This window comes from Pinus tabuliformis, chromosome 2_2 (assembly GCF_031772625.1).
Source record: "Pinus tabuliformis cultivar Carrire ecotype Pingquan chromosome 2_2, CPIR1, whole genome shotgun sequence".
NCBI lineage: Eukaryota > Viridiplantae > Streptophyta > Pinopsida > Pinales > Pinaceae > Pinus > Pinus tabuliformis.
Window position 1 is genome coordinate 924,375,322 of NC_142300.1, and position 25,610 is coordinate 924,400,931.

Consider the following 25,610-nt stretch of genomic DNA (forward strand, 5'->3'; position numbering starts at 1 on the left):
ATACAGTCTTGGTAATAAAATCAAGGATATATAATATGATCCCTTTGAGATACTCAAAATGGTGGTAGATAATTCCTATATACTCATTCTACCCCCATACATGTGCATTTACTCAGTAGTGAATGTAGAGAATCTAAAACTCTATGATCCTTCCATTCTAGATTAGGAAGAGGAATAGATCCTACCTTGTATAGAGGATTTGACACCAGGTGCTTAGGTTGAGTTGATAGAAGATACAAGTTTGAATAAGAGGCCTAGAACTACAAGATAGGGGCAACATGACCTTTCGCAGGTTGGGTTGAAAGGACAACTTCTAAGCAAGTCTAAATGGTCCATCTGACAAAAGGTGGACTAAAAATTTCCTTCACTCATTCAGTAGAAGCTTTTGGGGACCAAATGCAACCAAAACTGGGGAGGTGTGACCTAGATTAGATCACTATATTGTTTTGCATCCATTTTGATTCTTTTAGAGTAGAAAAGGCAAATGAATTAGTTTGCAGGACCACTTATAATGTGAGATCCGATTTGGAAACCTAGAGTCTGAAACCTTCTAGGAGAAGTTTGAGGCTTCAAAAAATGTTTATTGGGCATAAAAAATTGTTGTATAAGTGTTGCACCTTTTAGAAATATTCTACACACACACACACCCCTTTCTAATGATGCACAAATCGCCTCAATTGGAGTGTGCGTGAAAAATTTATGCCATTTATAAGTTGACCTTCATGTTTTGACCACTATAATTCGAGAGGATGTCATGTCAGATCCCATTATTCATTGAATAGGAGTTAGCCACATAATCATGATGAAGAAAAGTCTAGAAGAGTCCATATTGTAAGTCTAGTTAAGAGCTAAAGGAGTTAAACTTAATCACTACTAGGCTATTGGGCTATGTTATAACAAGGCCACTAGGAGGTAAAGGGGTTCCATTCTATTTGCACTTTTTTCCGTAGATGAGAAGAGTTACTTAGAATAGATAGGGAGAGAGTAAACATAGAGAGTTTATACACTATTACAACCCACAAACCACAAGCCTCACTTATTTGTACTTGCATCCATTTTCCATTTAGAGAAAGAGAGCAGAGCAACCTCACCTTGCAGTCGGGTTTTCTCTTGAAAGGATTTCCTAGGTTATATCTTGTGTTAATTTGTGGTTTGTGATTTTTATTTTAATTTTTTCTCTATTTCCTGTATAATTATAATTTTCATGCATACACAATAAAAAATAATTAACATATCCAAAATTCTAAGGAGAAATAAACCCTCATAGCATAGATTTCATATTTTCTAATATATTTTACTATATTTGTTGTGACAAATTGTTCACTGGAATATCCACGGCAATTTATGGATCAAAAACTCCATTCGAGAACCAAACCAATTGGGTACGAGCAGGTCTACAAAAATAGGCTTTAAATGCATTTCATGGGGCTTTTGTACTTGTGAAGTATTTACAAAATATGATAAGAGGTGATAATTATGACTCTTCCTCAGTAATTGGTCATCATTCCTCTATATTCCAACTCTCTTTCCAATCTTATGGTGTAAATTAGTTATTTTTGTTTGTTGTGCTAATTCATATTCTTCTTCACTTCTACTATGTAGACATGATAAATTGATATGCTTATATTTCTCCATTGTCTAGCTACAAATTATAATGTAGTTGCATATTGGTAACTTTATACTTGTTCATACCAATGGGCAAAGCAATGATATGCTTATGTTTCTCTATTGTCCAGTTACAAAATACAATTATGATGTATTTCCTATACTAACCTTAGACCATTTGTGTTTTACAATACTTGCCTTTTGAGGACACGGTTCTTTGATGAAATTTGTGTAGAAGGAAGACCATGAATGGAGGAGAATAGAGACCCCAACAACACGTCTATCATTTCCTTATGCTCAGTGAATTCATCAATACTAAGAAATAATAATGTAAGTGCTCACCACATTCATCAATACTAAGAAATAATAATGTGAGATGAACTTATGTATTGTTTTAAACCAATGGTAAAACGCCAAAGAGCCTTTGCATTTGTGTAAATAACATAAATTAATTGTTCTATAAATTTAAATGTTATTTTTTTAAAATCAATTAAGTGGGATTTAGCTCAGATCATTTTTAATGTTGAATTAAAAAATGATATACTCACTGGTGAAATACTATTATTTAGATGTGGTAAAGTGATTATATGAAGCTCAATCAAGCTTACACCGCTTAAATAATTTAATTTCCCTAAAAATTATTTCCATCCTCAACCCCTTTCATGAAATTAAAACTCTCTAAATACATAATTTACTTACAAAATTTTCATTCCAACCACACACGATGCCAATTAAATTTCTTAGTGTTTAAATATAAAAATATACCACCATTCATCCATGCCAAAAGATTATGGAGGCACCAATGCCAAATGTTGAATAAAAGCTTTCACAATCGTTTGACCATTGTATTGAACGTTCTTTTCACTATCTTTGTCAAATATTTTGCATATCACGATGATTTAACTAAATACTTATGAAACTTCAAACGAAATACATCGCTTTGATATTTATTTCAAAATTATTTAAGCATTTTATTTTATTTTTTCAATTTAATTTCATAAGTTATAAAATTAATTAAAAGGAATATCTATAAAATATTTTGATGTTTTTCTTTCTCTATTAAATTTAATAAAAAAAATCTCAAATTAAATTAAAATAAAATTTATATAAGATACTTTGATTATTAAATGGGTCATATTTATTTAAAGAATTATAATATAGCCCATAATATTATAATAAAAAGTTATTTACACATCAAAAAATTTCTTAAAAAAAGTAAATCTTCAAAGTTAAAAATTTTGTTGTGCTTTTTTTTAGTTAATAATAATAATAAAAAAAAATTAAAATAAAGTTATAATTTAATATTTTTTTATTTTCTTAATTTTTTATAAAATAAGATATATGATCAACTAAATGTTTTGATGTCTATCATAAATTGATACTTTTATACTAATCGTTTAATTTATATGTCTAAGCTAATATAATTTCTATTACTAAAAATGTTATTATCATTAATTAAAATATAAAATATTTAGATTGCATAAAGAAAAACATTTTTTTAGAAAATAACTTCAAATAAATTCTACTAACTTTAACACTTGCCTTAGCATAACCTAAATAAACTAATAATAATAATATTTTATTAGAAAAATTTTGTAGAAAAATGTGTTAACCAATTTTAAAACAATCCAAATTATTAATTAAAAAAAATCAAAATATATAACATTTTAATTAAAAAATAAAGAGATTTAAATTACCATAATCAACCATAAAATATTCACAATAGCATCTTTATTTATTTCACCACCTAAGAAAAATATCTTTAGCACATTTTATCACCATTAAAGTATTAAAAATTTAAAATAGATCAACCCACTTAGAATAACATGACACAAAATAGATCAACCGACTTAGAATAACATGATTTAAAATAAATCAACCCATTTAGCATAAGACAATATAAAAATTATCAACCAACTTAAAATAACATGATTTAAAATAGATGAACTCACTTAGGATAATATTCTATTGTTCCTATCATTGAAATTTTTTATCATTAAAACCATCAAATCAAATATAAAAAAAATAATTCCACTAAATTAACTTTATTGCTAGTTTTTATGGTTCCCACCATTGAGATCTTTTATCATTAAAACCATCAAATGAAAAAAAAAAAAAAAAATCATTCTACTAAATTAACTTTATTGTTAGTTTTATGAGATTAAGGTATGAGTCCATTTGTAATAACACTAAAAACTAATCCATTTATACAAGAACGTTATTTTTAACTAGATACTTGTAACGCTCCCCTGCAGAACGACTTCCAAATGGAATATAAGTGTGTACTGTTTACTAAAATGAGTGTCCGTTTAGATAGTTGAGGACAGGCGCTTCGAGAACATCTTCAACGTTTCCATCCATATACTTGAGAATAAGCGCTTTGACAACACCTTCACAATGTCTGCCAAACACACTGATGCATGCCTCTCTCGTCTGCTTTGAAGCTTTACTTTCATGCCCCGCCCAACGTCGACATTCCAGCTTCAACGCCCATACTGCCAGGTTGAAATTTCGAAAGTTTGCGGGATCATGCTTTGTAAGGCCTCCATAACCTTCTCATGTGAAGGAAAGCAGCTATTCGACATCATGGGAGCAAAGCGTTTGGACATTATAAATCATTCATGGGAGTTTAAACACCCTAAGTAGCTAGAAGCTTCCATCTTTGACCTGCTTCTCCAATCCATGAATGCCTTGATAAGCATTTTTTCTAGGGCTTCATCTTCCTCAACTTCTTTGGGGAAACTCTATGTTTCGCTCCTTATTATTCACATAATGAATATATGTTTCATCACCAATTCCCTACATCCAGAAGCTTCTTTCAATGGTGCATACAGAATTGCTACCAAAGGACATGCTAGATATGTGTTCAACAAAATAGCAGCAAATTCTTCATTGGCATGTATGCAGAGGATCTTTAGTATAGATAATGAGGAAGACGAACCCTTCATTATGGCCTTCTCCTTAAGAATGTGTACGTCCAAGCTGCATTGTCTTTTGATTTGGAAACCTTTTCAAGCACATGACATTCTCACAATAAATACCACCCAGAGGATTACTACACATTCAAAGTCGTTATAGCCATCCACTCATCCTCCATAGCTTATATCTTTATGGGGAGAAGAAAAGATGATACCTCCCAAAAACGAAATCAAGAGCTGTTCCAGCCTTGTACATTAAGGGCAGCTACTGGATCTTCAACATTGTTGCCAAATACAATAGAATTATTACACTGACCATCATCGACAACGACTTCATGGCTTCCCACAACCGCATTCAATCTGAAGAAACAAAGTTGAATATCTCGAACAGGTGCATTAAATCATCAAACTGGGTGTAAAAATGGTTCCATTATGACATAAATTAAATTGCGTAATTTGTAGGGATTCAATACTAATTTCCAATTAGCATGAGGCCTTATTATGAATGTAAGATCAACACTTTTCAAGTATAAATTTATATGAGAAAATAGTGACTTCCATTCAGGATACAAATAGATTTGTTGGGAAACTTGACCAGAAATCACTATTAGAACATTGCACACATGAGTGTTGTGCATAAGAAAATTGTTAAGTATCTTAACAGCACGATTACAGATAGCATAGGCAGGTAAGGAATACATCAGCCGAATAAGATATTTCCCTTGATATCATGCAGACAACATATCCATATTCTACCATTGCAGAAACAAGTGTTCAATTTTTTTTCTTTTCTAAAAATGCAGAGAATATACCTCATTTTTAAGAGCTAAGTCATATTTTGTAAATCCCAGACCTGGGATCGATAACACTCCAGAGAGCTCTGTTGAAAGCAATAATCACAAATGTATCAATGACATTCCTTTCTTCTTCCTACAAAGATGAGCACCCCCAATCACACCTGTATGAGTGGTGTTCACTTTTTCCTAAGACCAGAAAAGATGAAGCTCACAATATGTTCAGATATCCTTTTGCTGTCAAGTGGTTTGAACACCACAGAGCATTGACTGTAAGCAAGGACAACATAATATTCAGAACTCCAGTATGAATCCAACGTAAATTTCTTCTAACGCTGGAATTCCACTGGGGGTTTTGTCCATTGTAATGATCATATAACACATGTGGACTCAGACAGACCTGAGAACTAAAGGCAACAGGGAATGAGACCTATTATCCATGGCTGACTAGAGGGAAATGCAATTGGAAGGTGATTAATCTACAACAAAACTGATATGAGTTGCCAAATCAAACAAAGCAGCTTAAATTTATATTTCCTTTGGGAAGGACTCAATAACAGAAATGAGCATCAAGTGCAAAATGGAGAATTACGTGGTTTGACAAATATGATAACCTTTTAAAAATTATTAGTCGCAAGGCATTATAATGCACAAGAAAAGGTATGAAACAATTCTCAATTTATTGTCTCCCATAAAAGGCCTACCAAACTTAGAATTCAAGAATCCAAATGCTCATGAGGAACATCAGAACTCAAAAACTATTATCATGCATCTATAACAATATTAAAAATAGGCATTCTGTCACTAGTTCAGTTCTCAAGTGGAAATTATTATTGAGACAATTTGCCGAAAAATGTCAATCGAGGTTGTAGGCAGTAAGGCACCTAACAACAAACAAAATCCACTAAACAACAGACAGAACTAAACTTTCTTACAGAAGGAATATTTACATGATTGAGGGAGAAGAATGCCATGAAGGCGCCTCCTCCAAGCTTTTCTCACCAAGATTCTCTCCCTATCGCTTCTGGTTTTTCTTTTGAAAGAAAATATATCCCACCACCAATGTCACTACCATCTTTGATAACTCCCTTTTCAGTTACAAGATATGAACAAAATTTCTCCGTTTTTCGAATTACGAAAATGGTCAGCCAAGCCTGCTATATGCCGGATAATTAACCGTAACAACTCATTGACAAAAAGCTGTGTTAACATACCACAAAAAGCTATGTTAACATACCCTAGTTCATGAATCACCCCTGCCACTATTGAGATCTACAGTGTCCACATTTTCAATGTCAATTGACAACCCATGAACCATATTAGGATTCCAATTCTCGTGATTAGTGTGAACACTTTTCAAGTTGCAACACCTTATCAATGTCCAACTGACAACCCATGAACCATATTAGCAAACCAATCCCTGGTTAATGGATATGTATTAAAACCTAAAATAAAACAACATGATTTCGAATTAGGAATAATTATGAATATGTTAATAAAACCCAATTTATTTCCCCAGGGGAAAGATCAGGAGGCATCATTGCTGGAGAAATGGCCGTCAACAATTCTCCAACTGAGCAGCCTTTATATGTTGGCAGCAGTGAGCCAAATTCAAATGGGAGCGTGTTAAGAACAGTTGGCCCAGAGCCTAATGTTAAACCAAAGCTCAACAACCTTCACTCCACTCCATGGTCGTCTACCTTCACTCTGCAATGCAACGCAAGCCATGGCAGTCTACCTTCAGGGTTCGCTGGTTCTTGAAAGATGAAGTTTAGACTGTTATTGTTTCAGTTATAACTAAGTTTTTTTATTAACGGTAGAAAATATTTTAATCGTCTAACATCAAATCAAACGGATCATAGTTTGACACCTAAGATGAGAGGGGAGTGGATTTTAGAGGGACAACGTAATAATAATAATAAGTACGCCGTAAGGCGTTTCCCTCTGAAATCAACTCCCCTTCTTGTCTACCTGTCACCCTTAGATACCCTTAGATGATATGTTAGACAATTGAGAAACATTGAACCGTTCGATCACAAAAAAGTAGTTACGAATTTGTTGCAGGTAGGTAGGTATTCGATTTGCATAGGTAAAGACAAAATATTGTTGCTCTCTCTGTAATGGTAGGCCTGGTCGTTTCACCATTGGATTCCTAGAAGGGTCAACTGCTTACCCCAGTGTTCCTAAAACCCCAACTTCCAAACCATAGCCTTCCATCGACGTGGAGACAAGTCAGAATGATGGGAGGCGGTCCTCGCATGTTTCCTGGCAAAGTGACCAAATGGCAGTGGAAGAGAATGCAAGAGCATAAATCCAAGCAGCTCCTCAAAGCCTGCCTCCTGAGAGAATTCCAGCTTTATGAAATACGGAAGCGAGCAGAGCTAATAGCAACCACGGCCAATCTTGAAAAGCCTTGGGAAAAGTCCACCAAATCCCCTACTTTGTTCGCCGTTATGGCTAACAAGCAACTCCAAGCCTTGGCCGACAGGTTTCAGAAGCCCGGGGGAATCAATCTCTAGACCAAGAAAGATGGACTGAAAAGCCTCGATTTCGATGGGAAGCTCTCCGTTCGGAGCGCGACGCCGTACAGTAGGGTTAATAGCATCAATGCCGGCGATGCGAGGTCATCCCGCTCACAGCAGGTCAGTGGATCGAATCCGACCAGACAAAGGTATAGTTCTTCATCCTATAGTCAACAACAATCAGACAAATACTCCAAAGTGACAAGAAGAGCAAGAAATAGTAATGATACTTAGAAATCAATTGATTTCACAAGAAGAGCGAGAAATAATAATGATACTCAGAAATCAACTGATTTCTCTACAAGGCGCCAAATAAATTCGCTTGTGGGTTCTAATTTGGTAAAAGATGACAATTCATATACTTCCAACGTGGTATATGATATAGGACTCCCAAATGGATTTTGTGAATTTTTTTACTTTACCAGGTTATGGTCACAATGAAAATTTCCAATATCTTAGTAATAACTGTATAGATCTACATTTCAGAGTTCGAAGGGTTTAATTTTCCAAGTGCCAGAGTTTTCCAGGGTTTTTGGTTTCTGAAATGACCCAGTATCTTGAAAAATGTTCGAATGGTCTATATGTATGGCTTTTGTGAATTTTTTTACTTGTCCAGGTTCCGGCCACAATGAAATTTTCTAGGTTGTTTTGAATATAATATGTCAGTTCTGTGTATGATAAAAATGATTCAAAACCACCTATTTTCTGGTCAAGCTCAAGGCAAAACATTGGATAGAAATTTGAGATGCCTGGTATGGGTTCACCTATCAAAGTTCCTACGGCATAGTTCCTCCATGCTCTACTGGTTTCTGAGGCTTTTGGAATGATTTAGAACCTTACAATTTCCTGAAACGGCTTGAATCTACGCCATCCGTGAATTATCTTTACTTAATTGGATTGTGGGGACAATGAGCTTTTCTGGGGACAGGCTCTAGGTATTTTCAGGGCCTTTGAAGTGACAAAAAAACCTTGAAAAATTGTTTGGATCTACGAATCTATGCCTTCTCTATATTTTTTCCTTCATCTGATTCCAATGACAATGATTTATCCTGAATAATATAATATGTCGTCCACCCCATTTGTCTTAGTTACCCATATAATATGCCCCTCACTCCTGGATGTAGTTTTCATACAAACATACTGTACTGATGCTTCTTTTTTTTCAACTTCAATCCACCGTGGAGAAAACTGTAGATCAAAATTCTATCATGTGAAAAAACATTGATATATTGTTAATTTGTTTGACCAGGAGAAATAGGATATATTCCCTCTTTTCTTAGAAAAATTCCTCATATTAAAAAGTCGGTCAAGTCTTAATTTCTTAATCAATTAAACGTGTTACATTTCACTTTCTTTTGATAGCGTTGTGAATTTGTCAATATGATCTGCAGGGCTTCTTGTGATTCCATACATTTTTGAAAGATTCGAAATTGTTTCAGTGAATGGAAATGAGTGGTTGTATTTTCTCTTGGAGGAAGTGAATGGTTTAGCAGAATATCTTCTCCAGCAACTTAAAGAAGCCACGCGGTTGACATTGGAAGGTTCTTCAAAAGGGACAACGAATCCCATCCTTAGTTTGTTGCCTGGCCCCAAAGGGTCAAGTTGGTTATCAATTCCCAGGAGTAAAATAGGCATTTTGATTTTCTCTTGAATTTACTTTGTATTTGGCATTCCAGGAGATCCCGCTGTTCAGACATCTCAAGGAGTTTATTCAGTTTTTGTTGGTGCTGGAACGGATCCATATGAAGTGATTACTAGTGCAGTAAAGTGAGAACCCTTTCCATGTTTCAACTTTCATATTTAATTTCCTCTCTTTTGGAACTTCTCAAATTTCAGTATCAATGTTATATGATTAGAATCAATTATTGATAACGCAGGGCTGTTGAGAGGCATTCTAAAACCTTTGCCCATCGTGAAAGAAAGACGGTAATTTCTCATGGAATTGAAGTTTGGCTCTTTATTGGTGTTTGAATGTGTTTTGTGTGCTAAAAAGTTTAGCTCGCCTTGAATTTGAATTGAGAATGACACATATTCTTGTATTGTTTTACTAAGTCATTATAAGTTCTCACTGGTTCTCTGTAGTCTTATGATTTGGATATTTCTCTTGCAGTTATCTGATATACTCAATTGGTTTGGGGGACGCATTTTACACAGATGTCACTACCGAGGGTGTAAAACAAGGTTTAGTAAGGTTTATTATTTTTCCAGCCCCCCTTTTATGTTCTATAATCATATATTAACTCTTGTCAAGATTTTTGCTTCCATTCAAATGGAATTTATTCATATCAAGCATGGATTGAATCTTGAACCACTTATTCTAGAGTCACTAAATTGTTTCATCTGATGCAGGGGTTAGCCAACGACATCTCTTTTGCTCCCATTGGACTGATCAAAATGTTCAACTCCGGAGGAGCTATTAGTGCATATGAGTTCAATCCAAACACCTCAACAGTGTATTTGAAGGTTCGAGGTTGCGGGGATTTTGGAGCATATTGTTCTGTGAGGTCACAAGCCGTCTATGTGGATTCTACCCAGATAGAATTCAGTTATGAAGAGGAATGTGGTCTGGCCACTTTCACATTGAGAGTGCCAGAAACAAAATTATATTTATGTGACATCAGAATTGACATATAAATGTTTTAACCAGTTTAGATTTAGGTGCTGCATAGTTCCCTACTCAACGGGCATCCTGAAAATGTTTACTGGTTTGAATGCAAGAAGTATGATGCCCTCAAATTCACAATAAGGAAAGAAGTGTTAGCGTTAGTTTTGTATCTTAGAGAACTAAATTTAAGGACTAGCGTTGTGACTTGTCATGTATATTATCTTCAGTGCCTCCTAATCTCAATTAGGATTGCAAGGCCATTTGGAAGTTCCAAAAAAATCTTTTTCATGTCTGGCATGTGTTGGGCTTCATTTTAATGTTGCTTTGATGTGGTTCTCATATGGATCATTTTGTGATTGAGTTTCCTGTGTCATTTATACAGGTGCATCATACATTCAGACTTTTATGTTATAGGTGCATCTTACATTTAGACTTGTAATTGAGTTTATTGTGTGATTTATATAGGTGCATGTTACATTTAGATTCTTATATTATATTTTTTTTACATGGTATCATCCTCACAGGAGGGTAATTGACATTTTTTTAAGTATCAAGAGTTTTACATTTGAATTTATATTTTTTTTCAACAAGTTGACACTTAAAATGCAGAAATGCATGTTTTATGTGGAAAGATCTCTTTTGCTCCCATTGGACTGATCAAAATGTTCAACTCCCGAGGAGCTATTAGTGCATATGAGTTCGATCCAAACACCTCAACAATGTATTTGAAGGTTCGAGGTTGCGGGGATTTTGGAGCATATTGTTCTGTGAGGCCACAAGCCGTCTATGTGGATTCTACCCAGATAGAATTCAGTTATGAAGAGGAATGTGGTCTGGCCACTTTCACATTGAGAGTGCCAGAGACAGAATTATATTTATGTGACATCAGAATTGACATATAAATGTTTTAACTAGTTTAGATTTAGGTGCTGCATAGTTCCCTACTCAACGGGCATCCTGAAAATGTTTACTGGTTTGAATGCAAGAAGTATGATGCCCTCAAATTCACAATAAGGAAAGAAGTGTTAGCGTTAGTTCTGTATCTTAGAGAACTAAATTTAAGGACTAGCGTTGTGACTTGTCATGTATATTATCTTCAGTGCCTCGTAATCTCAATTAGGATTGCAAGGCCATTTGGAAGTTCTAGAAAAATCTTTTTCATGTCTGGCATGTGTTGGGCTTCATTTTAATGTTGCTTTGATGTGGTTCTCATATGGATCATTTTTTGATTGAGTTTCCTATGTCATTTATACAGGTGCATCATACATTCAGAATTTTATATTATAGATGCATCTTACATTTAGACTTGTAATTGAGTTTATTGTGTGATTTATATAGGTGCATGTTATATTTATATTCTTATATTATATTTTTTTACATGGTATCATCCTCACAGGAGGGTAATTGACATTTTTTAAGTATCAAGAGTTTTACATTTGAATTTATATTTATTTTTCAACAAGTTGACACTTAAAATGCAGAAATGCATGTTTTATGTGGAAAGAAATTTTTACACTATACAACATGTTCTATACCTCTTATTATATTGTGCTGAGAGACAAACTCCATCCCTAGCTAAGCATCGAAGGGAAGTGATACTCTCACTCTCTTTTATAAGTGACACATAGGGTTCATAAAAATATATATATTGCTTAGATATATGGATCTACACTCTATCTAACTGATAAAAAATGAATTTAGAAAGACGCGAAAAATAAAACAGAACTGCCTGATCTAACTTTAGCACTGTATCTTTAACCTGAAATATAACGATAAACTTATTCTATTCTAAGGAAGTGCATGCCTTTAGTTTGAGTGGATTGTTTGATTGTATTACATTTAAAATTTAGATTTATTTTTTCATTCAAATTTGGCTATAGTTAGATCACCTCACATATCACATTTTTTTCATTTATGTTCTTCTTCCATATGCGCTACTGACTTACGGTGTTTCCTTTGCGTGCAAATGCTAGTAATATTTTATTAGAAAACTTTTGTATAAAAATGTGTTAACCAATTTTAAAACAATTCAAATTATTAATTAAAAAAATCAAAATATATAGCATTTTAATTAAAAAATAAAATGATTTAAATTACCATAATAAAACATAAAATATTCACAATAACATCTTTATTTATTTCACCACCTCAGGAAAACATCTTTAGTATATTTTATCACTATTAAAATATTAAAGATTTAAAATAGATCAATCCACTTAAAATAACCTGATATAAAATAAATCAACCCACTTAGAATAACATGATTTAAAATAGATCAACCCATTTAACATAACATGATATAAAATAGACCAACCCACTTAAAATAACATGATTTAAAATAGATCAACCCACTTGAGATAATATTCTATCGTTCCTACCATTGAAATCTTTTATCATTAAAACCATCCCAAAAAAAATCCCAAAAAATTCCACTAAATTAACTTTATTGCTAATTTTTATGGTTCCCACCATTGAGATCTTTTATCATTAAAACCATCAAATCAAATATAAAGAAAATCATTTCACTAAATTAACTTTATTCTTAGTTTTATGAGATTAAGACAGGAGTCCATTTATAATAACACTAAAAACTAATCTATTTATACAAGAACGTTATTTTTAACTAAATACTTGTAACGCTCCCCTGCAGAACGACTTCCAAATGGAATATAATCCTGTAGTGTGTACTCTTTACTAAAACGAGTGTCCGTTTAGATAGTTGAAGACAGGCGCTGCCCGAACATCTTCAGCGTTTCCGTCCATATACTTGAGAATAAGCGCTTTGACAACACCTTCACAATGTCTGCCAAACACACTGATGCATGCCTCTCTCGTCTGCTCTGAAGCTTTACTTTCATGCCCCGCCCAACGTCGACATTCCTGCTTCAACCCCCATACTGCCAGGTTGAAATTTCGAAAGACCGCGGGATCAGTGCTTTGAAAGGCCTCCATAACCTTCTCATGTGAAGGAAAGCAGCTATTCAACATCATGGGAGCAAAGCGTTTGGACTCTGCTCCTGCCAAGTATGCAGACATAAAGGATGCACGAATCCAGTTTTTCTCTTCTTCTAATAGCTGGGATCTCCCAAGGAACTTCTCTGCTTCTAGAGAAATGCTTGCGAATTCTACGCATACTGGAAGATCCACATCGAAAGGAAATTTACCAGACCTTTTAGCCATCAATTCCTCCGCTGCCTGGTCATGCATTTGTTCAAACCGAGCGGTTATAGGCTTCAGGGATGTCCTCAGAGAGTGCTCCAGAACACATCTCCGGCACTTGCACTTGAAGCCCCAGTTCTTGCATCTGGCTTGGCGTTGCGCGAAGGGAACGAGGACATTGAAGTAAGGAGTGGTGATCTCTTCTCCTCTCTCGATGGGCTTGGAGGCATGAATAAACATGGCACTTCCCACATACCGTCTGCTAGTGTTCAGCAGGCAGGAATGGTTAATGAGGGACGGCAGCAGCCAGAGACCGCTAAAACGCTCTCCTTCCTCAAATAATCTGCCTTCAACCTTTTTCTCTATTGAAAAAAAGTTATATACTTCACCTGCACCGAAACAGTTCGAAGTTACAATCTCCTGAATACGTTTAACATCCACCCGCAATTTTTCATTTTCTGCTCCTTGGTCCTCACACATTTGCCCGTCTGTCTTAAACAGATCAATTGGTGGGATCTCCAGGCTGCTGGATGTGGAGGAACCATGTAAACTATAAAGCTGGCGGAGCAATCTCTGCGATTTTCTGGCTTCACAGACCACCATGGCGACAAGATCTTCTTGAGACGCAGACAATGTGCTGAGCTTGGCGCTCCTATAAGCAACTGCGACAGCGTTGCTCACCAACAAAAGCTCCCCGCTCCTTATTTTTCGGGTAGCGTAGAGCCCCCGACCGCGTCCGTCTTGGGTCATTTTGATCTCCACACGGCCCACGAAATCGGCTACTTCCGGAGGAGAAGATGTAGGTTCTCCCAGTAAGTAGCCCGAGATGTCATACTTGCCATTCAGGCTCTGAGCGTACAAGGTCTTGGCCTGGCCTAGCGCCTCTCTTATTTCGCTCTGCCCAGCGCTGGTCTTGTCCGCCTTTTTCAGACATTCGCATGCCGCCCTGTAATGCCTCAGCCCGAGCAGAGCACGGCCTTTCCTGTAGAGCGCTTTGAGATGGCCGGCATCGATCCGAAGGGCCTCGTTGGAATCCTCCAATGCGCTCTTGAATTCTTTTATCTGCAACCACGTCTCTGCCCTGTTGGAGTAAGCATACAGAAGGCAGGTAATGATATTATTATTCCCATTGGAGTTGGAGGAGTTCTCCTTAAGCTGAAGCAGAGCAGCGTCAATGCATTTCGTATAATCCTCAGCTGTCGCGACCCAGTTTTGTTCTCTGAAGCACCTATTCTCTTCCCTTCTCATGTCCTCCACATCCACATGCAACAGTCTCTCCCTCGGCTCCCCCTTCTGTGTCATGAGATTCACAACATTACCGGGGTTGTCCACGCGGATGGTGAAACCACCATCGTTGGCGATCTTTAAATAGGGTTCCATGACGGCCACCTTCTTACCCATAGGGTAAAGCTTCTTGATGTCCTCCTGGGAATAAGCCGCATTGTAAATTGCCAACCTGACCGCAAGACCATTATCGTCCTCCAGCAAAGTCCCGATAGCGCACATCTTGTACGGCTCCGCGCAGAGCGTCCCATAGACCACCCGCCCGCAGTGGACTTCCGCAACCTGCATTTCGGTGAATGAAATGGGTTTCAGCCTTTCAAGGGGAACCAAACAATCTTCGCTGTCGCTGGCTCTAGCTCTGGGATCCGTGGAAAACGATTGTAAAACGAAATTGCGTCCTGCCTCGACATCCCTTTCAAACTCCCTTTGCTGACAGGCAAGACCATGGACGAGATCATCATGCAATTGGAGGAGGGTTCGCATTTCGAATCTCTCTAAGGCATCTCGGAGGAAGGCTCTCTTCTCGAGTCTCATCGAGGTTTCTTGGAGAAGGGCTCTCTCCAAGTTGTTCTCAGAAATAGGTGGAAGTGAGGCTGCCATTAAGCGATACAAGTCCTCCATCCTTCTTCTTCTCCTCGCACTGATTCCTCTCCTTAACTATCAACTTTGCTCCGATTTCTCTCCCCTTAACTATCAACTTTACTTACCTTCTCTGTTTATGTTCTTGCCTGCGTTGCAGATTTCCGAAGTGCCAAATCATATTTAAGGATAAAGGCATTGAATAAACCCTTCACAGTGGTGATTTCTCTCTCTTCATGCGTCGAAGTGCCAAATCCATATTTAAGGATAAAGGCATTGAATAAACCCTTCACAGTGGTGATTTCTCTCTCTTCATGCGTCGGTTCTTTCCCTCTCTTCCTTGCGAAGGAAGGAAGCAGAGGCAAATTCCGAGTTCCTTCATAAACTAAACTTTCCCTCCCTTCTTTGCGAACGAAAAAAGCGAGGTCCGAGTTCGTTCGTAACCTAAACGCCACTTTCTTCCATCTACTTTCACACGAAAGCGATTCCTTCCTCGTTTAAAAGCGAGTCCCTTCACTGTAATTTGACAGCGAAGGAACGGATCGTAGATTGTGAAAGTAATTTCGATAAGTTTTCTAAATTCATATCATTTGATTTTTTAAAAATATTAAAACACAATCTTATAAAATAATATATTATTTGATATTTTATAAATAGAGATAGTTTAATTTTTTTTCAAAAGACTTTCATCTTTGATTCTTTTTCATGAAATTTGAATATATATAATTTTATGATGCTAAATTTATTATACAAATAAATTCTCAACATCTATAAAACTTAATTTATTATATATTTCTCGTTATATAAATAAACAAAGGTTACATACTTACCACTTAGCTTAAACATAGTTTAATTAAACTAAAAAATATCAAAATTTAAGAAATATGATTAACTAATATTACTTAAAATAACATATATATATCCCGGATGCGGGTGCCACCTCACATGACCTGGTAAGGCCACTTGCCACGGTCGACAGGACACGCGACGGACGGAGGGCATTAAGGCTCCTCGCCGCCACCTCCCATCGACCAGCAATGCAGCACTCGAGCCTTAATGAAGGCGCAGGAACCACAGCGGAGGAGGATGGCCGCATTCAATGCGGGGACATTCCGAAGGAATGAAGGGGTTGTTAAGTATGTCGATTCGGAAGCAGATGAAGCCCACAGCGATGGTGTTCTTGCTCTGCGTCCTGAGATTTCTGGAGTCATTGTGGAATTGGGGGAGGCTGGTCGACTGCTGGTCCTCCCTGGTTCATGCCTACAGTCATTTGTCTGTCATAGTAAGCCGAATTGGGAGGAAGCTTCGTCTGAGGAAGCGGAATTTGGAAGAATGGTGCGTGAACGAATGCCATGCCGTCGGGGCCGAGGCTCAGGGAGAGCCAGATCCGCTCGCGGGCCTGCAGCTGACCTACACCACCATTGCTGCTGTGTTTACTGTTACCGACGAGGAGGAGCACCTCAGGTGCAGGCGAGTCAATTTGTGGAAGCTGGAGGGTCCAGCAATGGCGAGCAAACTCTACCTGCATTCGGCTCTGTCATCTTCTCACTGCGCAATCCCAGGGAAAATTTGGGCATCAATGCTCATATTTCTGTGTTGTTTACCAGAATACCGGACGAAAATGAAGACGGCCTGCCTCGGCCACCTGCAATGGAGCATCCCTCGGACAATGAAGAGAGAATTCACCCGGTGCGAGAGGGAAATCTGCCTCAGGCTATGGAGGAAGAATGTAGGCTCGTGGACAAAGGTAAAAGGCCTTTGGGGGAGGCCTCAAGCTCAAGGGAGGCGGAATTGCGGGAGAGCGAACCTGCACTACCGGCTTTCATGGACGGCCTACCAGAAGAACATGGTTGGGCTTGGATTCGGGAAGCTAAGCCAGAGGACGAGCCAGGGGATGACGAGAAGGAGGACTAAGCCCAGGTGGCTCTCATGCATGAAGTCTGGACGCGTGTGGGATCGTGGTCGGTTCTCTCTCCTGCTGTCTTTAGTCGTTCTAGTTTGTTTCTTTCTGTTAAATGTTGGTTCTCAGTCATATGTATCTTCTGCTGTTTCTTGGTTACTCTTCCGTAACGGAATGGAGTTTTGTTTGGCTTGGGCTACCTCCACAAGCCCTGGTTCTATGTGACAAGCTCTGCCCCTGCGTGGGCTTTTCAGAGATGCCTTTTGTCTTTTTGTTGGTGGTTTTAGGGAGCTATCTAGGTACCTTCAGGTGGGATACTCAGAAATGTAATGGGTTGGGGGACTATGCTACAGCTGCCATGGAGCCACATGAGCAGCAAGACATATCTTATGTAATTTTCCGCTGTAAATATTAATACAAAGTAGGTAATGTTGCTTAGAAAAAAAAAAAAATAACATATATATATTTAAAAAAATTATATATATTTATGTGTTTTAATATATATATATATATATATGTTTTATTATAATAATAAGTCATTTTAAATTGAAAATTATGGGGAAAAACTATAAAATAATAGAAAAATGAAAAACAAAATAAAATATAAATAAAACAAAAAGCAAAAAATTAGTAGTTAAGAGAAATAGAAGTTATTAAAACACTCATAATAAAACTTCAACTAATTACCTTAAAAATAAATAAATTTAAATAATAATAAAAATAAATTCCCACTATTATATTATGTACAAACAACATAATTTTTAGTTAAAAACAAACTAATATAAAATCAAAACAAAACTGAAAATAATATCATGCAAAAAAACAATGAAAATAATATCATGCAAAAAACAATGAAAAAGTCTTTATAAAAATAACTCAAAAAATAAAAATAAAAACAATAAAAAGATTCTATGTGAAAATTACATGGGGCCTTTGTCTCCGCGTACACTAAACATCATGGGATAAGCGTACTTACATTGTCTTTGCTTTTGTAAATAAATAAAAGTTGATTGCTTTTGTGAATAAATATATAAAGTTGATATTAGAGGTGATACTGTTTATGTGGGAAACGATAATTGTTTTTTTAATAAACTTTATTGTTAGGGTTAAAGTTAATTTAAAATATATAAAACATTTCTTTTAAAAGATAAGGTGATTGCAACAACTTTATTCCATTCATCTAATAAATATTAAACACTCACGAATACATTTTCTATTATTTTTTATTAAAAAAATATTTAAATAGAGTTTAAATAAATCTTTTCACTTTTAGATAACATTTTACTTTAATTATCAATAACCTATTTTATCGCATTGTATTATTAAAAATAAAAATAAAAAATTGGATAGAAATTAATTTTTATAATAATTAAAATATAAGTTTAACAATTTTCAAATTTAATTTAATTATTAACAAATAAAAAATTAGATAGTTGCATAATAATATAGTTTCAATTTTTTTTTAGTTATTAATCCATAGTTATTGGTTGCTTAGCAATGCAATAACAACGATTAAAGCATTGCACCTCGCCTCCACTTTCGAACTTTAATGGCGGGTCTGCATTTTGCCTTTATTCAAAATCCACCTTTTTGTACGTGACATTACCTGGTGAATTGAGCCCCCCGCACCCCTCCCTACAATCTTCTTATGGGTTTCTATCAAATCTGTCTCTGAAATCATCACAAAACATTGTTAGTTTATTCATATTATTGAAACCACAAAGAACCATACAAGAGCTCGTCGCCTACTGCTATTTCAAATTTCTGCCTCAAAGTTTCTAATGCGTAATTCTATTTTCATGTTTCCATTACATTTCAATCTATAAATTGTAAAGATCAAGGGAAAAATTGTTAAACCGTCACACAAAACCTCTGTTAACTTTGATGAGTTTCCCTTAATTGATCGAGAAGATGATGCTCATGAAACACAATGTGAATTCGATTTGTTTGAGCTTCAAGCTTGGGCATTCTAGCACTTTCAAGACTTGCAAGATATCTTATTAGGGTGGGAGTCTTACTTGGCGCAATTTATCATACCCTAGTCTCAGCCATTTCCCGACTTTGTCACCTAGTGTTCTGAAAGGTTTCTTCCAAGTAAATAGGAAATAGTGCCAAAGAGTGGGTTTGTATTGGTCTCTATTAACTCCAAATCTATTTTGCAAATGATAAACCTTATAATGCCTAATGAAGTCAAACCTTTAAGTGAAGAATTTTTAAGCCAATTGTATCATGGATTAACCTTGGAGGAAAAATATACACGTCTTTCATCCTTTTTACCTCTAAATGCTTCACTACTAGAACACAATCCACCATATTACTCAAATATTTTCCCAAAGATGCATGGACAAGGAATTTTAATGATTTGTTGTTTGTAGGATGCGAACATGATCAAATAGTAGATGAAGTCATACTAGGGATTTTATCTTCTATTTCACCTGTTAAAAAAATATTTGTCAAATTTCACTATAGTCAGTACCTATTTGATGTTGTTAATAATCAATTGAAAAATTACAAGGTCACCAAGTCATTTTGGTAACAATCTATTCTAGTTTATATGTTCCTATTCTTTCAAGTGGACAAATTTTCTAGTGTACAATTGCAAAGGTAAGATTCCTCCCTTCTCTGGAAGGCTTTGTGGGAGTGGGTTCCTCCGCTCATCTTGCTCTTTTTTCCTCCACATGTGGTTTCTCTACCTAATCCTCATGGAATGTCCTCTTTCCTTTGAGAAATATCTAACTTTGTGGATTTGACTGAGGCTCCTCCTTTAGAGCTAGAAGCTCCTCCTTTGGTGGTATGCTCAGCTCTCACTCTAAAGAGAGCCTCGCGGCTTTCTCCACGTAAAATATCACATCCCTCCTCATCAAAGTCATCCTAAGTGAGGGCATGTACACCCGATAAATATGAGGTGTTTCTGAATAGCCCACAAAGATCCCCCTCTTATAGTGGGCTCCAACCTTTTCTTGCTATCTTTGGAGACATGAAAATGGACTATGGATCCAAAAATGCAAAAGTGGGAGACATATGGCTTCCTCCTAGAGAAATCCTCTTTAGGTGTAATCATTCCAATAATTTTGTGAGGGCTCCTATTCTCCAAGTAAACAACTATATTAAAGGCTTCTTCACAGAAGGATAACGGCAATCCCTGGTCATGCAACATTACTCTAACAACTCCAATAATAATTCTATTTTTCCTCTCTGCAACCCCATTTTGTTGTGGGTTTTGGGGTGAAATCAACTCCCTTCTAATACCCTCCTGGTGTTATGAAACCAGCTCAAGAAAAGATAGAAAAGATAGATCAACGCCTTAGAATTCAGCCTCTTCGAGGGGGCAACCTCCTTTACATTACATAAATGAACAATTCTTCGATGATACAAATGACAAAACCTCCTTTCTATATATAGGAGTCTAAGGAGTCACAATATAATCCAGCCGACCTAACAATAATAATATATAGCCACAAAAATAACAATAGAGGGATTCTATGGGGCACAGAAATAACAACATGGGGGTAATAGGGGCACAACAATATAAATAAGGGGTATAACTACAATAGTAATGGGGTAATCACTAGTATTATAGGGACCCAACATGCCCCTCTCCTTCAAAAAAGTGTTGTCCTCAACGCTTGAGTAGTTCTGGATACTTTTGCATAAAATTCTCATCCTCCCATGTGGAATCTTCAGCGGATAAGTTCTTCCACTTGATAAGATACTCTGAAATTGATCGATTTCGTAGCTGTCGAGTTCTTGTTTCTGTGATTGCTTCTGGTTCCAATATAATTTTTTCTTCCTCGTCAAGTTCTGGCAATATTGTTTGAACTGGGAGCTTGTCACCTATAACCTTCTTTAAACATGAAACATGGAAAACTGGGTGCAATCGAGAAGCTGCAGGAAGCTCCAATTTGTATGCCATAGTACCAATCTTTTGCAACACCTTGTACGGACCATAATACTTTGGTGATAATTTATTATCCTTCTTAGCTTGCTTTAGGGACATTTGCTTATATGGTTGTAGCCGTAGGAATACCCAATCACCTACATCAAAACTTCTTTCACTGCGATGTTGATCTGCCTGTTGTTTCATTCTATTTTGTGCCAACACGAGGTTATCCTTTAAGAGTTGGAGGACTTGTTGTTGATGTTCGATGTGATGTTCCACTGCCTGAACCTTAGAATTTTCTCTTAAATATGATGTGATGGATGGTGGTTGATACCCATAAAGTGCCATAAATGGGGTCATTTTTGTTGCTGTATGGAAGGAAGTGTTATACCACCATTCAGCCAGAGGCAACCATTTGACCCATTGTGTCTGTTTATCAGATACAAAGCAACGAAGATATCCTTCCAAACATTTGTTTACTATCTCAGTTTGCCCATCAGATTGAGGATGATAAGATGAGCTATGAGCTAACTGAGTACCAAGACAAGAAAATAATTCTGTCCAAAAATTTCCAGTGAAAATGGGATCTCTGTCACTTACAATAATCTTTGGGTTTCCATGTAGCTTTTGAATTGTTTCCATAAATGCAGTAGAAACTGTACTGGCTTTAAATGGATGTGATAATGCACAAAAGTGTGCATACTTGGTAAGTCTGTCAACTACCACCATGATGACACTCTTTCCCTCAGACTTGGGTAAACCTGTGATAAAATCCATTGAAACCTCCTCCCAACGTTGGCTTGGAATGGATAAAGGTTGTAATAGACCTGGTGTCTTAATTGTTTCAACTTTATTTTGTTGGCAAACCAAACATTCCGCCACAAACTTTTGAATATCTGATTTAAGGCCATCCCAAAAAAATTCCTTCTTAACCCTGTGGTAAGTTTTTAAAATCCTGAGTGCCCTCCTAAGGGAGAAGTGTGCAATTCCATAAGAATCTTTTGTTTTAGCTGGGAATTCTTACAGAGGTATAAGCGATCTTTGTACCATAATGAATCATTTTGCCAGCTAAATGTATCAGATGTACTGGAATCTTGTTGTAGCTTTCGAATAAGTGCCCACACTTCTTCATCATCCCTTGCTTCGTTTATCCAATCTGGTTGGATAATAGAAATGGCGCACAACAATGCTTCCACATCCTCATCCTTTCTTGAGAGTGCATCTGCCACCACATTTTGCTTCCCTTTTTTGTAGATGATTTCAAAGTCATAACCCAACATCTTTGTGACCCACTTTTGTTGCTCTTCAGAGGATAATCTTTGTTCTAAAAAGTATTTAAGGCTATCATGATCCGTTTTTACCTTGAAGTGTCTTCCCATTAGGTAGGGTCGCCATTTCTTAAGTGCATGGAGTATTGCCAACATTTCCTTCTCATAAATAGCTTTGCTTAAAAACTTTCCCTTGATTGGACGACTTTCAAAAGCAATGGGTCTTTCATCTTGCATTAGAAAAGCACCAATTCCATTTCCTGAAGCATCACATTCCACAATAAAGGTTTTTGTGAAGTCCGGTGTAGCTAAGACCGGTGCTTGGCACATTGCCTCTTTAAGATGTTCAAAGGCCTTTGTTGCTTCCGGAGTCCATGAAAATGCATCTTTCTTCAATAATGTTGTTAGAGGTGCTGCTATTCTCCCATAATTCTTAACAAACTTGCGATAATACCCTGTCAACCCAAGAAATCCTCGCAGATGCTTTATGGATGTGGGGATTTTCCATTCCTTAATGGCTTTAATTTTGCTAGGGTCTACCTTAACTCCTTCATGAGATACAATATGACCCAAATATTCCACCTCCTGGACTCCAAAGAAACATTTGGATCTTTTTGCATATAATTGTTTCTCCTCCAATAGTTGTAGCACCCTGTCAACATGTTCAACATGATCCTTCCAAGACTTGTTGTAGATTAGTATATCATCAAAAAATACTAACACAAATTTTCTAAGGAATGGTTTGAAAATTGAATTCATCAAACCTTGAAATGTTGAAGGTGCATTGGTAAGGCCAAAAGGCATGACCAAAAATTCATAATGACCCTCATGAGTTCTAAATGCTGTTTTTGGAATGTCTTCAATCTTCATTCTGATTTGATGATATCCCGAACGAAGATCCAACTTGGTGAAGTAAATTGATCCATGCAATTCATCCAGTAATTCATCAATGACAGGAATGGGGAACTTATCTTTAATAGTGAGCTTGTTGAGCTCCCTATAATTCGGACACATGCGCCATGATCCATCCTTCTTGTGCACCAATACTACTGGAGCAGAGAAAGAACTTTGACTTGGTTGAATTATACCAGCCTCTAGCATTTCTGCAACCATACGTTCAATTTCACTTTTTTGGACATAGGGATATCTGTACGGCCTGATGTTTGGAGGAACACTTCCTGGAATCAGATGAATAGCATGATCATGATCACGCATAGGTGGGAGACCTTTGGGAGTCTCAAATACCTTGGAATGATTGTCCAGGACTTTTTGGAGATCTGGAGAAATAGATGATTCCGATGTGGAAACATCTAGCGAACATAATTGTGCAATTACACCTCTTTGCTCCTTTTTTAGAAGCTTTGTCATACCATTAGAGCTGATTATCTTTCCTGGTTTCCCTGCAATACCCCTTAATTCAACTTCCTTTCCTTCCGTAGAAAATTTGATGAAAAGTTCTTGAAAATTAAAAGCTATTGTACCCAAGGATTGTAGCCATTGGACTCCTAGTACAACATCAGCACCTCCCATTGGAATGGAAAGCATTGGGCTAGTCAATACATATTCTCCCATGGATAGCTTGATATTATGGCACTTTCCAGAGCAATTTATTGTTCCTCCATTTGCAATCATCACTTGACACTCTGGTGCTGGATATAGGAAGCAATTCAATTCTTTTGCTACCCTACAATGAATAAAATTGTGGGTGCTTCCTGAATCAATCAACACTATTACCTTTTTCTTCTTGATTTGTCCTTCTATCTTGATGGTTTGAGGAGTGGTAATTCCCGCCAATGCATTACAAGATATGGTCGGATTTATTTGTTCTTCATCTAGGCTTTGTTCCTGGAGTATATCTTCTTCTTTTGACCTTTCTTGCTCCTTTTCTTCTTCCTCTTCACAATCTATGTAGAATAATTTCTTCTCAGCACACTTATGACCTTTAGTGTATTTGCTATCACAACTGTAACAAAGCCCTTTTGCTCTTTTTTCTTCCAATTGTTGTGGTGTCAACCTTATAGGTTGTGGAAGACTAGGGGCAACAACACTTCCGTCTTTATAGTTGTGAGTGGTATGCTTCCTGGTTGCCATAATTTTGCTTTCCATTTTTCTTGCTAACCTGAATGCCTTCTCTAATGAATCAGGTTCCCAAAGGCGAACATCATGTTGGATATTATCCTTTAAAGACCCTATGAACACATCAATCCTATGCTCCTCTGGAATATCTTTTACCCTTATGTTCAATTTTTGGAACTCCTCAATGTGCTCCATTACTGAACCCTTTTGTTTGAGACTTATCAATTGGCTAAAAAAAGTGTTGCTTTTTGTATCTTCATAATGTGCTATCAATTCTTCCGTAAAAATTGCCCAAGTGATAAATTGTTTACGAGAGCAAAGCCATTGATACCATACAAACTGATTTGGTTCCAAATATACAGTTGCCATACGTACCTTTTGTGTGTTTTGCACATTATTGAGATCGAAGAATTGCTCCATCTGTAATATCCATGTGGCGGGATCCTTGCCATCAAACTTCCTCATATCGATTTTTGGAATATGGTGGGTCTTCGATCCAACATTAGAGTCTATGGAATCATGATTAACATTTCTTTTGTTCACATCATGAGTTTCCTTTACAACCTTTTCACCATTAGTAATTATTTCTTGTAGAAAATTTGTCAAATCTGTCTTCAAATCTGCCATGTCTGTCTTCAAATCTTCCATGTCTCTCTTCAAATCTGTCTTCGAATCATCCATCTTAGCTTCCATGCCCTTTATCTTAGATTCCACGCCATTTATCTTAGCTTCTGTTAGCTTTTGTGAGCGTGACATTTGTTGCACTTGTTCTTGTAATTTTGATATATCATGTAGCATTTCTTCCTCTTCTTCATGAGTCATGCTAGAGCTTTCAGGTTCCTTACTAGGTGTTTGCATTTTCTTTCCTCGGGGCATCAGTTACCGATAATAATGCTTTACTATGCCCTTTGAATTCCGTTAAACCAAGCTTACACAAAAATTAAAAAAAACTACACACCTTTTTTCACTTTATAGAAGCCTGATATTGAATCTGATGTATCTCTGTAATTTTGGATCATC

At 36.6% G+C, this 25,610-nt stretch overlaps 1 protein-coding gene across 1 annotated transcript; it reads right to left on the reverse strand.

The window, feature by feature from the left end:
* Nucleotides 1-13,138: 13,138 nt before the first annotated feature.
* Nucleotides 13,139-15,487, reverse strand: LOC149196094 (methyltransferase FGSG_00040-like). The gene has a single exon (XM_089408162.1). It carries the CDS (start codon nt 15,485-15,487, stop codon nt 13,139-13,141), a length of 2,349 nt encoding a protein of 782 aa, XP_089264288.1.
* Nucleotides 15,488-25,610: the final 10,123 nt, after the last annotated feature.

Excerpts from the sequence above, each read along its gene's own strand:
- LOC149196094 (XM_089408162.1), bottom strand. The coding sequence starts at position 15,487 with ATGGCAGCCTCACTTCCACCTATTTCTGAGAACAACTTGGAGAGAGCC.